Below are 14,586 nucleotides of genomic sequence, written 5' to 3'. Positions count from 1 at the left end.
ACATGAAAGAAAATGACTAGCAGTTGTATAGTATATCCTCCGTCAATCAAGGTGGATTGCGGAGTATTTATGTAGACATAGAAGTACTGTGTAACTCACTTTTACAGGTCCTGTATTCATTTTTGTAAATGTTTGTTGTTGTGTGGAAAGTTTTCTTTTTAAGTAGTTTACCTCATCTTGTTGAAATCGTCCTTTGCAATTAGACATAATTGCATGTTTAGTTTCGTAATGCCATTTATGTTATACTCTTTTGAAACGGCGATAAATTTGTTGCATTTCAAGCATGTGGGATTTGTTTTAAACTCCAAGTTTACTAGTTGATGCCATTCCAAGTTTTCATCTGGAGCTGAAACAAATATATTTTTTTCCTTAAGTCAAAAACAAAGGCAGAAAAGAAATTGGAAACACATTTAGAATCTGCAGATGAAACCCATTCTTATGATATTTCACATGACCCAGCCGTCTTGTTTTTTATTTTAAATTCTCCACTTTAGCTTCTTTTGCTATTAATGATTTTTGAAACTGTTCATTGGTTGCTGAAAAGAAGACGACGAGAGGGGAGGGGAGGGGGAGATATATCTACCCATTGTAACTGAATACATAAAGGCAAGCCTACTAAAATTAAAGACAAATGTCACGGATTGTTGATAATAATAAAAACTGGGTTTACTTACCCGAACTGATAGTAGGTCTTGTGTGATAAAATGTGCACCACTTGTACACAAAAAGAGATGTAAGATTAAGGATAGCAGGGCTGAGAGTTCTATGGAATTTATTGGCTATGTCGGATGCTTGTCTCATCTGTGCAGCAGACAAATGAATTCTGTTCCACAGTTCATACTCTCCCTGTGTGATGGGCCAAGATGGGCTGTATATATTCAAGATAGCACATGGGCTTTTCAAAATAAACCTAACATTGTGAGGTGTTTTCCCTGCAAAACGTAGAAGGAAATTGAATGATAGTTAAGTGCACTAAAATATTCCTGTTGTAATGGAATATGGGACAAACAATGCTTGATGGAAAGCTCTTCTGGTTCCCCCATCCCCTACCCCCCTCATGAAACAGAAGGTAAACATTTTGTTTGTATGAAACTACTTCATGGCCACAAGGTAGCACACCTTGGTCCATGTGTGACACACGGGTCAAAGAGTTACCACTCGTACTTTAGTCAGATCGCACCTGTGAAAGACCGGCACGTAGCTCCTTAAATTTTAATCAGGTACACTTGAACAGGAATCTTTATTTATGCAACACATTTAATTCTTTTTGTGAACATTATCGCTAAACATGTAAATAACTCAATTGAATTGTATACTAATTGCTTCCATTGTTTCATTAATTTATAGGTTAATATGATGAAGGCTCAGATGAAATCTGGGAAGCAGAGAAGCAGGGAAAATGCTGGTGGAGATGATGCAGCACCTACTTCATCTAAAAACAAATGGTGTTATTGTGTTGACAACAGGTCTTCGCAAAAAAAGGGAGGAGATCTTGAAGAAAATGAGTTTGTAAAAATGCATATGAGTGAACTGCAAGCAATGAAAAACAGACTTGCAACAGCTGAAGAAACAGAAAAGAAACTGAGTGGCAAATTGGAATATTCTGAGAGCAAACTTAAGGATGAGAAGCAGCATGTAGCAGAACTTGAAAGTCATGTAAATGATATTACACAGAAACTGAAAGACATTCAGGTGAAGCACCACCAGGCAGAGGAAAAGATTTGTAAAATGGAGAATTCATATAGAACTGCTTGCCACACACTTCAAGAATCCATACGAAAATCTAAAGAACTTAAAAAAGAAAATGAGCAGCTGAAAGAGTTGGATAAGAAAAGAAAAACAGAGATGCAACAAATGGCAACAAAATTAACTGAAGCTTACAGTCAGGCCAAGTCTGGGCAGAAGCAGCCAGAAGAAGCACATTATCTGCAAACTGGTGTACAAATGGAGCAAGATGCACAGGTGAGTTAATTATTACTTTAATTATTTGTCAAACAATGGAAAGTCCAGCATGGAGTAACAACAATATTACGAAAAAGATACGTTGCTACTCACCATATAGAGGAGAGGAGACAGTCATGGACAGACACAATGGAAAGCCTGTTATATTTGGTCAGAGATTGACGACACCATACTCACATTCCTTCAGAACCTCAACACCTTCTCCCCCACATGCTTCACTTGGTTCTCCTCAACCCAACAAGCTACCTCCCTTAATGTTGACCTGCACCTCAAGGATGGCCCTATCAGTACCTCTGTCCATATCGAAACTACCAACCACCAGCAATACATCCAGTTTCAAATTTGCCACCCATTCCATACCAAGGAGTCCCTTTCATGTGCCCTAGCCACCCAGGGTCATCACATCTCTAGTGACAAGTGGTCACTTTCCAAGTATACAAAAGGTCTCACTGAGGCAGCCACAGATCAAAATTATCACTACCAACCTTGTACAGATGATCTCCCGTGCATTCTCTCCCCACCACCACTAGTACACCAGTGTGGTTGCAGGTGTTTCCTACCCCATCAAAGGCAGGACTACCTGTGAAAACAGTTATGTGATCTACAAACTGACCTGCAACAACTATGTTTCTGTCTATATGGGCATATAGCTGACGGCATGTTTTTCTGCATGAATGGCCATGGACAAACTGTGGTCAAGAGACAGCTAGATGACTCAGTTGCTGAGAATGCTGTCCAACACTGTGTGCTTCACTTCAGCTACAACTTTACAGCTTGCACCATCTGGACACTTCGTAATGGCACCAACTCTTCTGAACTGCACAGGCATTAAGTCCTATGTTCCCATAAACTCTGCCCTCCTCCCCCTGGCTCAGTTTCCACTAGTTCCTGTCCTCCACCCACCTGTCCCCCTTCTCTGCACCCATTCCAGCACTACAGAGCCTTCTATTCCACCAAGACACCCACTAGTCTTTTTCCCCTTTTCTACTTCTAAGCATTTCATCAACTTATCAAAAAACGGACACTTGCACAAAAATGTGACAATGAGGGTGGACTATAGTTTCAGAATAAATGATGATGATTTAATTATAAACAATGTAAGAAAAGATAGATTGCTACTTACCATAAAGATGACACGCTAAGTTGCAGACAGGCACAATTAAGACACTTGCACATAATCTTTCACCCACAGCCTTGGTCAGAAAAAGGGAAACATACACCAATGCATTTTGGTCCAAACTGCTGGAGTTCGCGGTCATGTGTGCATGAAGTGTGCTTGCTTGTGTGATCGAATGGTTTGTGTTTCCCTTTTCCAAAGAAGGTGTGGCTGAAAGCTTATGTGTAAATGTCTTTCAATAGTACCTGCCTGCAACTTAATATGTCATAAGTGTGATAAGTAGCAATCTATCTTATCCTACATTGTTGATAGTTCTACCTGGAATTCCCATTGTTTGCAGAATTAAATTATATTAGTAATTGACACTTAATTGCCTATGTGGTGGAAATGTGTGCGTGAAAACATTTGATGATGTCAATGTATCCCTTATAGTTTTCAGTATCTGCTGTTTGAATGTCATCATTCTTCCTGCTTTGCTGTTGTTTTGGTGGTGGAATGGTACCAGTGTCGAGTGGTGATCACATTTCTTATGACAGAAATTCTCCAACTATTTCAGTCTAAATCATGGTTCATTGTCATAAACTAAGATATGGTGATGACCTTTAGTTCTCATTATCCCCCATTGACCATATGTAAAAAGGCTAGAATTCAATGTCTCAACACTGTGGGAAGGACAACACAATGCTGTCAATCATTGGTGGTGGAAGTTATTACACTTAGATAGTTGTAATATATCAGTAAGAAGGCCTGAAGCTGTGTATCTAGATGGTATTTTACTGACCATACTATGCATATTCCCCTGGCAACCATTGCTACGACGGGGTCATCACATGTAGTGTGAGTGATGGTCTCTAATGTTATTGGGAAGTAGTAGTTGTCTTGCTGAAGCTCTAAATCTAATTGCAAGTAGACAGCTTCACACGAGAGAAGCTAATGGCACTTGCGACAAATTGGGTCAACTGTTATCAGCTGTCATGGTCCCATCCAGTGACACCTTCTGTGCAAGATTAAAGTGGCACTAGCTTCTCTAACAGTACTTGCAGAGATATAGTTGCTTGTTTGACCCTACAGAGCAGCTTTCAGCTGTGTACTCCTGCATTTTTGGCAATTTTGACTAATTTCTGACAGAATTTTCATGAAAGAAACAAAACTAGGCCATCTTGAACAACTTTAAGTGTTTGCCTATGTGAAACAGAGGCAAGTCAACGGAAGAAGTAGATATTTTCATTTATTTATTTTGGGGGGTGGGGGATTAGCTTTCTATATCTCCAGAAATAAGTATGTGGTGTACAAATTGAAGCAAAGTTGGATGATTTTTGAAGAGACAGAGACAGTGTGTTTAGCCAACTTTTACAAAAAGGTATCTTCTGAAAACACTTTTAAACTGTTTACATTAGAAAAGACAATGTTCCAAACCATCTAAAAAAGTAGGTTTTGGCTTTGCAGTGCAATCATATAAGGCTCTAAAAAGCTGCAACATGGGTTATCTACTGAAACAATGCCCATGTTCTGCTGGTACTAAAATCTGACATTTTTTATCAGGTTTTACAATTGAGGCACTGAGAACTGTAAGGACCTAAAGCACACAGTCATAGATTTTGAGACAGTAGAATGTATGCATGCTCCTGACAGGTTCACATTATTTATGTGAACATTCACAAAAAGCTGATTTGCAGATTTCTCAGATATTCAGTTCCATATGGGCCCCAAACACAAAGCATAATTTTGTTGTTCTGCAGTGCTCAATTTTTATCTAAGGTTGCCAACGTAATTTAGTTGCAAGTATATTTTTGTTCTAATTTACAAGTTTGGAGAAATTAATTTCCCATCTTCAGAAGCCTATAACATAAGGGATATTACAAACCAGCAATGTAGGAAAAGACAGATTGCTACTTACCGTAAAGAACACACATTAAGTTGCAGTCGGGCACAATTAAGACACTTACATAAAGCTTTCGGCCACAGCCTTCATTAGAAAAAAACACACACACAAACAAAAGAAAGTTAAGTTGCATTAACTTTGTAATTAATCTGACAATTGAAGAAGGAAAAGTAGCTATTATACGCGCAAACGAAGTTGACACTCAGCGAGGTGGCTGATAGGAGTGACTGTTAAAGCATTTCTCATTTACAGTCGCTCCCATCAGCCAGTGCACCGGGTGTCAACTTTGTTTGCATGAGTAATACTCATGTATGTACTCATGTCTACTAAGGTCATGCAGTGCTCAATATGCACATAAATGAGGTGCAATGTGTAGAATTTAATTAATTAAAATCCTTAGCCAAAATCATATATAAGTGTGTGTGTGTGTGTGTGTGTGTGTGTGTGTGTGTGTGTGTGTGTGTGTGTGTGTGTGTGTGTGTAAGGAGCGTGCTATAGGAGACCCTGGCAATCGTGGGGGATTCACCCACGTTGTTAGTTGCACCCTGCTGTTTCGTGGTATTGCGCACGGAAGGATGTCAGAACTTTTCTACAGTGAACCTCATCATCATTCATTCAGGTAGGGGCACATTTGCAGGCCCACTAAAATCCTACACTTGCTTACTCAGTTGAACTTAGCATCTAGAGGCAGACAGTATCTTCAAAGCCCAAAAACTGCTTAAAGCTACGCTCGTCCATGGATACCCTGTTTGTGTAGAGGCTCATCGAACACTGAATTCTTCACATGCTGCCATATACACTCGACTGATTGATGATATGACTGAGGTAGTTATACAACATTACCTCTCTGATCAGGTTATAAAGATGGTTGATTCAGAATTCATGCCTACCCACACCTATTCCTAATGTTTGGTTGAGCGGAGCTCCCATCAAAGATCAAGGCAGGCTGTGAAGTCATCATTGTCAGCATTGGCGTACCGAAGAACCCAATGCGTTGGTACCAATGACAGCATTATAACCATACTCACATATCCTGTCAAAACACAGCCAAATGTGTATCTTGTGTCAAGAATGTTCTTGAGGGAGATTGCTGCCCTCCTTATCCTCACTGTATCAATTGCACTGGCAACCATGGTGCTTCACCCCGCAAATGCCCTATGTACCTCAACAAGAGTGCTCTTCAGTAGATTGGGTAAGGGAAAAGCTACCCCTTCAGTGTTGCTCACAAAATGTTAGCTAGCCAAAGGCCTTGCGTACCACAATTCACCAGTTACGGTACTGTTGTTGCTACGTCACAGCCCATGAAAGATGTGACCATGCAAACATGTGACCTCCAGTTCCATGGTCTGGTTGTGAAATCACTTAGTGCTATGGTGACATCCTCACCTCCGCCAACTACAGTTGCTCAAGCACCAAAACCGCTCTTCCCACACTGATGAAGTCACTTCTGATGCAACCAGAAGAATGGAAATTTAAAAATGAATACTCCTGGGATTACTTTCTGCACTCCTCAAGTCAGCAAACATCTGGGTCCACATCTGGAAAATGCAAAGGTACTAAGTAGTCAAACAGTCATTCTTCCCCTTCTGCATCTCTAAAATCCTCTAAAACAGTGACATTACATGGCACCTCTGTGTGGTTGACCTCCATTTCACTGGTGTGGATCACCAACAAATTTTCCACCCTGAAGTTAGCTTACTGACCCAGGGAGGTTATTGGTACATCTCAAGAAATAATGGAACAGGATTCTTCAGTCTCGGAACCCTGTAGTTGTACGCAACCGAAATCTTGATCTCTTACACTACACTCCAGTCCGTCTCGACCTTCCTTCCAAGAAAGTAACTCTAGCTCAAGGGGGAGTCAAGATGCTCATTCTGGTTGACATCTGTAGCCAAACCATTTCATTGAACACCCAGCTTATCCATTGCTGTCTGTCTTTCTCTCCCCTGTTATACCTTTCCTCTTTGTAATACCTACAAACCCTTTCCTTTGCTCTCACTAAGGCAGATATTCTGCTCAGCTCACTCTAACCTTTCTACTACTCATCGACTTCAGTCCTCAACACCCCATTTGGGGCTCTCTCAGAACCTGCCCGAGAGGCTCTCTTCTGGCTGATACTCTCAACCAGCTTACTCTGTTTCTCTAAACCCTGGTGAACCCACATTTCTTTAAGATTCCACACACGCTCTCACCTAGATCCCTTGGGCTGCACTGCACAGCTTACCCACCATCTAGAGTAATCTGTCCTCTCCGACACACATTCAAGTGATCATTTCCCATGCGTAATTAGTCTGCTGATTCATGTCCCATCTGTGCGCAAGACCAACTGGCAGCTGTATGAAGCCGACTGGAGGCTCTACTCTTCACTGGCAACCTTTGATGAACAACATTTCCACAGCATTGATGTTCAGGTAGAGTATGCATGGCATGAGCCATAGGATATGCCGACATCATCAGCAACCTCTCTAATGGTGATTCGGTGATTTTCCTGAACTAATTTATTTACTTCTTTTACATGGTCATCAGTAAAGGTGCACTATGGTGTCTAGGGAGGTCATCGTCTTTGCGACCGTCTTTGAAATGTTTATACTGCTCATATACTCTGTGTTGCTCATAATAAATTCATCAAATGCCACTGTCAACATTCTGAATGTGATGCTGCACTGTATTCTATTTTTTCAAACAAAATTTAACTCAGATGCTTTGCTCCACCTTTTTCAAAAGTAAAACTTCGCATAGCTCTCAAAAACATATTTAACCTTTTTGACTGTCAACAATAAACCAGATAAACAAAACCGTTGAAAATGCAAACATACATCAGGAAGATGTGTACCAACAAGATTAAAAAACGTTTTGAAAATCAGATGTATAGAATTAAAAGAAATTCCAATTGCTTTTCTATCGTACCATGTAGCAAATAGTTTTAGAGAAAATTTCAAAAAGTTCTTGATTGATTTACTTCAACTTTCTGCACACAATACTCTCAATACTCTAATAAACATTCAGACGGATGGACAAAACCTATTAGTTTTTCTAAACAACAGTGTACAGGTCTTCTGTTAAAACCGACTGTAAGAAAGAAAATGATGTGCTGTAGAAATGGTGATTTAATTTTCTTTCTAGTAGTCAGTTTTAACTGTGATATCAGAGCATTTAAACCATCTTTATCCTGATATATAATTTTAAACAAAATGGGTGAACATGAAATACTACGAATACTGACCCAGCATTGGAATACTATGGCATTAATGATATCCTTCTGACATGGATGGAGACTGTCCTCCACAACAGAAAGCAGCAAGTCCCATTGACAGACTGTGTCACTGGAATGAAACTAAACTCGGGATGGGATCCCACTTGAAGTGGTAAAAGTGTGCTGATCAAGAATCAAAACCCAACCTTGCGAGGCACTATTCGGCTTTATTCTTCTCATTCCCTTTTTAACAAAAAATAGGAAAGTTGTATTTATTGGTTATCTGCTTATGATGGAATCTGAGAGAGAGAGAGAGAGAGAGAGAGAGAGAGAGAGAGAGAGAGAGAGAGAGATCAAATTCCCATTTATATTCGCTAGTGGTAACTGTAAAAGTCTTCCTGAAAATAATGGATCTTGTTGATTAATACTCTCTGCTCCATCAAAATCTCTTGTTTTACTTTCTGTATCTAGTACTTAACTGTGTTTATATTGACATACAAGTTACAGTGCCACTTCCCTCTAGTATCTGGTGTGGACCACAAAATTATGCTTGTCAAACTAAATATTATGGCATTAATGATATCCTTCGGACATGGATGCAGACTGTCCTTCACAACAGAAAGCAGCAAGTCACATTGACAGACTGTGTCACTGGAATGAAACTAAACTTGGGATGGGATCCCACTAGGAGTGGTAAAAGTGTACTGATCAAGAATCAAAACCCAACCTTGTGAGACATAGATGAGATCATAGCCAAACAGACCTGTAACTTGTCCACGGCACACAGTATGAGTCTTAATCTTATGAAATCTCATTTATGTATTTTCAAACAAACAAAAAATACCTGTTAACAACATGAAGTAGATGTTAAAGATCGTAAATTAAGTAAAACACAATGCGCAAACTTCTTTGAGGTTCGAAATGGACCATCAGATGGGCCATTGCACTTGAAATGAGTTTCTACTCTAACTACACAATAGCACACTATTTGTAGATATTATGCACTTTTTGAGCTAAAGTCCTTGTCTGCTATTTGGTACATTGACACTTCTGAGAAAGAGGCTCAGTCAGAATTTGATTAAATAACTTACAGAATAAATGTAAATACTCCTCTTGCTGCCAATGAGACTGCAGCATTTGTCTAATTTGGGGACAGAGGTCCTCAGATTCTTTACTAGGCAGTAAAGACACTATTTCTTAATACTTCTTTCTTGATTTATTTTTACAGTTTAATTAACTTCTTTTCATAAAAAGACATGCTAGGTGCGATGTGTCACATACAACAGCTTAAAATAGGCCGCCAATTACTATCTCCAGACTGACTGATTTGGCATGCATTCAGTTCTGTATAATATAGCATTGTCTTCCAGAATTTTCTACAAGTTAGTTTATCAAAATAAGTGTAATAGTGACATCTGGTTTTTATAACAGTGAAAAATTTAAGCAAAACTATGTATCTTTTTATAGTTACAAAAATCTGAGAGTCACAATAGTAGCAAAAGAATGTTTTATGTTGTCCTAAAATAAAATTTATTATTTTCAAAATATGTAATGTCGCAAGGTTTGTTTACATATTGCTGTGTTAAAATTTTACATGAAGAGAAATTGTGTCTGGTGAAGTTAATTGTTTTTTGAATATACGGAAGACTATTTGTCTGAAGAATAAGAAATTAAGATTTTTCATAGCTTATATGAAATTTGGAATTTTGTTGAATCTATGTGGTGGCATGTATGATAAATTATGTAAATGAAATCAATGCTAATTACAACTTTTAAAGATACTAGTTCTTCTTGAATATAGAATTTCGTAAAGTGAAATGTCCAATTTTTGTAATGTTGTATTTTCAAATTGTAATTCACAAATTTTTTTTAAAATTTGAGATAGGTAAGTTTGGAAAGGAATGTAATCTCATAAATACTTCAAGAGTAAAAGGATTTATGACATTTATCTAATCGCAATAAATGTTGCACAAATAGATGTGGAATTGTATCTTTCGGTTGACAAAGTGTGTGGTATCGTAAGCCCTGATTGGTCCAGAAACCCCTATCTTAGTTTGTTATAGGTTCCATTTGGAAAAAAAGTTAAAATGAAGTCAGTGCACAGATAAACTAATAAAGAAGTTTAGTTCAGTGTATTTTGCTCTCAGAAGTCTCTCTTATTGAGTTGATCTGAAGACAAGGATATTGGCCTGCTCCCCATATTTTCACTACTACTTTTCTTATAAAATTATCTTTTGTGGTAGTGTACCTGAAACAAACATAACATTTATTTAGCAAAAATCAAGCAGTAAGAATATTGTGTAAAGTACATGACCTCACGACTTGCAGAGGCCTTTTAAAGGGTCTTGGAATCCTTATGTTAGCATCTTGGTTCATTTACTCCTTGGTGGTTTTTATTGTTGTTGATTAAAATTAAATTCAGTTGATCTGTAATTTCACAATGTCAATACAAGATGCAAAAGTATTTTTCATGTAGATTTCGCTTCGTTCTCTAGGGTTCAGTGTGGAGTTTCCTTATTTTGGTTGGGAGTTATCATACAAACTGCCATCTAAGATAAATTAAGAAATGGTTAATATGTACCAGTTAAAAATATTTAAAAAAATACCTTGACTACTCCGTGACAGAGTATTTAAATTCAAGCATCGCAAATGTAAGGTGAACAGCAACTGTCTAATGTAAATGAGGAAGCAGCAGCAGATTTTTCAAAGCAGTCACTTTCTTTCAAATTTGCAAGGATAAATTAGCTGACATAAACTCAAATAGCATAAGTCTATTGTTAATTCAGTATGCAAATTAAGTATTTGTTAACAGTTTTGTTTGCAAGGCCATCATGTGCAGCAAGCACAGAAATATTTGTTTCATGAATAAAAACTGCCTATTCTTTCTGCAATGCATTTTATTTGTTCTTAAATGCACTCTAAAATGATGCATTTTTTGTTTTGTTTCGATGTGCGATATTTGTAGATTGTAAAACAGTTCACATCTTGTTTTTTACATAAATAATTACTTGCAGTTATTTGAGTTTTTAGCTGACATCTGTGTTTGCTCTCATCTGTTCACACACTGTAACTTCATTTGTGAAGCATGAAAATTACACACAATCAATCACAAACACTTCCCTCCAGTACTAAATTGACAATTCCTCGATGCCTCAAAAGTGTCGTATCAAACAATCCAGTTTTTAGTCGAGCAACACAACGAATTTCTACTCTCCCCAGTTCTGTTGAATACCTTCTCATTAATTACCTAATCTTCCCATCTAATGTTCTGCAGTCTTCTGTAGAACACATTTCAAAGGCTTCTGTTTTCTACTTGTCTGAAATGCTTATTGTCCATATTTCGATTTGGTATGAGATGTAAAAGCCAAATGCCTTCAGAACAGACTTCTTAGCACTTAAAGTCGTATTAGATGTAGATACATATCTCTTTTTTTAGAATGTATTTTCTTGCTATTGCTAGTCTTAATTATATCAGTTATTTTACTGCCCAAGTAGCAAAACTCATCTACTGCTTTTAGTCTCTCATTTTGTAATCTAGTTACCCAGCATAACCGGAGTTTATTATACTACATTTCATTACCTTTGTTTTGCTTTTGTTGATGTTCGTGGAGTCTCTGGCAGAATTATAATTACTTTTGAAAATTTTTCTTAGGTTTAATTTACTGCTTTCTCAATGTACAGATTGGATAATGTCGGAAATAGGCTGCAACCCTGTCTTACTCCCTTCCTGTGTTTGATCCCTGCTGCCTTCAGAATTTCAAATAGTGTATTCCAGTCAGCATCATCAAAAGCTTTTTCCAAGTCCATAGATGCTAGAAGGCTCTAAGAGGATGTAGAAGTTGTGTGGAAAGCGGTTTGAGCTTTCTTCTTCCACAGAAAACAAAAGCGTGATCCACAACATGGGATTCATTACCTTATAGATATAGACAAAATGCCTCATGTCTACAAGGCATACATTCCTAGACTCACATGGGGTGATGGACATAAAGCGTATAAAATTAGACCTGAAAAATAACGAACTATTATCATGGTACATGCATAATCTTTGAATGAAAGTTTAAAAAGCCGAATATGAGATCACCATCCTGAAAGAGCATCTGTTGGTTTCAGTACTATAGAAAGTTCGAGGTTACAAGCAGAGATCTTTATGCATCACATTTCATTAAAAATATAGGCAAAATTGAGTTGCAACATCATAAAAAATGTGAATCTCAAGAAAGTTACTTTCAGTGCCTGATGAATTTTATCATCATGTGAGCTTTATGTCTGAGACAGGGCTTTGTGCAGATAAGATTCACCTTAACAATACTTTAGAACATTACTTCAGTAAGTAAAATAAACTGCTGAAAAGGTTTTTGGAACTTTTTTCACAAAGATTTTTTCAAAGCAGGACGATACTATAGAGCTAGTGTGTAATGAAGGTAAAAGTAAACTTGCAGTTCACCAGAGTGCACTGTGCCTCCAACCATGAACAGGACAATGCTGCTTGTGTACACCGTTCAGGCTGTTAACATGCCACAAGGATTATTTCAGGTTTATACCATGTGTGCATTGACACTTGACAGCACAGTGTGTTTGCAGCACAAAAAGTTGTTCACAGAATCGGAATACACCCCAGACACATCATCATTTGAACATTCGGCCACTATCATAAGAGGTGAACATGGAAAATATGTTCATAGTGGCGTCCCGTGGTAAACATGAGCTTACGACCACTGCATATGAATTATGGCTTCTTTGTACCCCAAAGAGGATATGACACTACTGCATACAGCCTATTTGGAGGAAATTAGGAAGGCTATGTCAACCTAGACAGCAAGCAACTATCTCCACACAGTCAGTTTGATGTCTAGCCATCCATGTCAATGGTATAACCTCTACCTTAGCATCACTGTGCACAAAGACCTTAGCAAGGAAATACCTAGAATGGAACCTAAATTAGTGGCATGATGTTTGTGTCACTGAAGAGTGCAGGATTTGTCTGACAATTGATCATCATAAGAGTGTGGAAGTGCCCCAATACAAATTCATGTTTCAGACATCCAGTCAAACAGGTTCAACTTAGTGGGGTGTTCAATCACATTATGGCCCAGCATTGAGCACAGGTGTCAGATGCCTCTCATAAAAATGTAGATGTCCGTCTATTCAGAATCTTAAATCCTCGAAAGTTCTTCAGTGATGGCTTTGAATTTTGACACAGCATTGCATTTGAACACATGCATGTCTTTATATAACTACTGGAGAGTCATATGGAGTATATATGGAGAGAGAGTGCTATGCAGTATCAGGACAGGATCATCCACACTATTGTCCAGCCAGTCAACATTTCTGTGATGGGTTCACCTAAAAATGACGGTGCACAAGCACCACACACCAACCTCACGAACACCTTGCTGTAGGAGGCAGGAATCGGGTATTGTATTTCCTGAGTACAAGATGAGGCTTTTTTCCCAGTTCGTTATTTGAAAAATACAGGGTCATCTTACGTTTGCAGGTTAAATTATTGCTGCTGAGGTTAACATTTTTACATTATTTAATGGATTATATAGGGGTTGTTAGAATTCAGAAAGGTGAGCTGTCCAAATGATACTCACCTCTGAACAGACTGAAGATTTCCCAATATACTGAAGTGCTTGATATTGTATCGATGTTGCTCGAAAAGTCGTGTGACATTTGACTCACGTAGTGCTTGTGCAATTGATACGCGATAAACTATGAAATAGGCACTGTAACAATCTATTGCTCTACCCAAAATTTGACAAGTTTTTGTGAGGAAAGAGCAATGAATTCTATAATCTTACAAATTCTTGTATTTGAACAGGTTTGCAATAAAATGTATGGATACTGTGTACAAACATTATGCTGCTTCTTAATTAAAGGCGACCTTCAAAAGTGGAAATGTTGTCCTACCAAAACATTACTGTATTCTGAACCAAGATCAATATTTTATTTGATTATGAGAGACTGTAATGATTTACAAAGTGGCTTTCAAATCAGAAATTTGGTCGCTGTTCACATATTAGAGCACCGGGTAAAAATGTTACCAGCTTTTAATCAGCTTTAAAACATGATGCTGACATTCACATGAAACAAGAAGGAAAATTTGTCGAGAATGGAATGTCTAACAAACTAAATAAATCTTGTTAAATTTACTGTAACTGTTGTGGTGAGAAAAAATTACAGCGGCAAGACCCATCGTGGAGATAGTGCCAACAGGCATCAGTAAATGGTGGGATGAGCCAAAGTTGCGGAATTGCACTGAATCTTAGCTGCTGTCATTTCCATATAGTATACACTCTATGGCTGTTACAGATGACTTCCACCCTTGATGATACTGCAGTCTGTGTTTCACAGTTGCTCAAGCACAACACTAAGCGCCACAGAAGGAGGCGGAACAGTGACCCTGGCTTGGCTGTGAACTGATGAGCGCAG

At 38.2% G+C, this 14,586-nt stretch overlaps 1 protein-coding gene across 4 annotated transcripts in view; it reads left to right on the top strand.

Annotated features, from left to right (window-relative positions):
- The window catches only part of LOC124798220 (centrosomin-like), a 424,745-nt gene that overhangs the window by 350,698 nt on the left and 59,461 nt on the right, over positions 1-14,586 (top strand). For all 4 annotated transcript variants that reach the window (XM_047261528.1, XM_047261530.1, XM_047261529.1 and 1 more), the window contains exon 8: positions 1,348-1,962. In XM_047261528.1, coding sequence (XP_047117484.1) covers positions 1,348-1,962 — 615 coding nt within the window. The remainder of the gene's footprint in view (positions 1-1,347; positions 1,963-14,586) is intronic.

Source organism: Schistocerca piceifrons, chromosome 5 (genome assembly GCF_021461385.2).
Source record: "Schistocerca piceifrons isolate TAMUIC-IGC-003096 chromosome 5, iqSchPice1.1, whole genome shotgun sequence".
NCBI classification, from domain to species: Eukaryota; Metazoa; Arthropoda; class Insecta; order Orthoptera; family Acrididae; genus Schistocerca; species Schistocerca piceifrons.
This window is presented reverse-complemented; position numbering and strand designations above follow the sequence as displayed.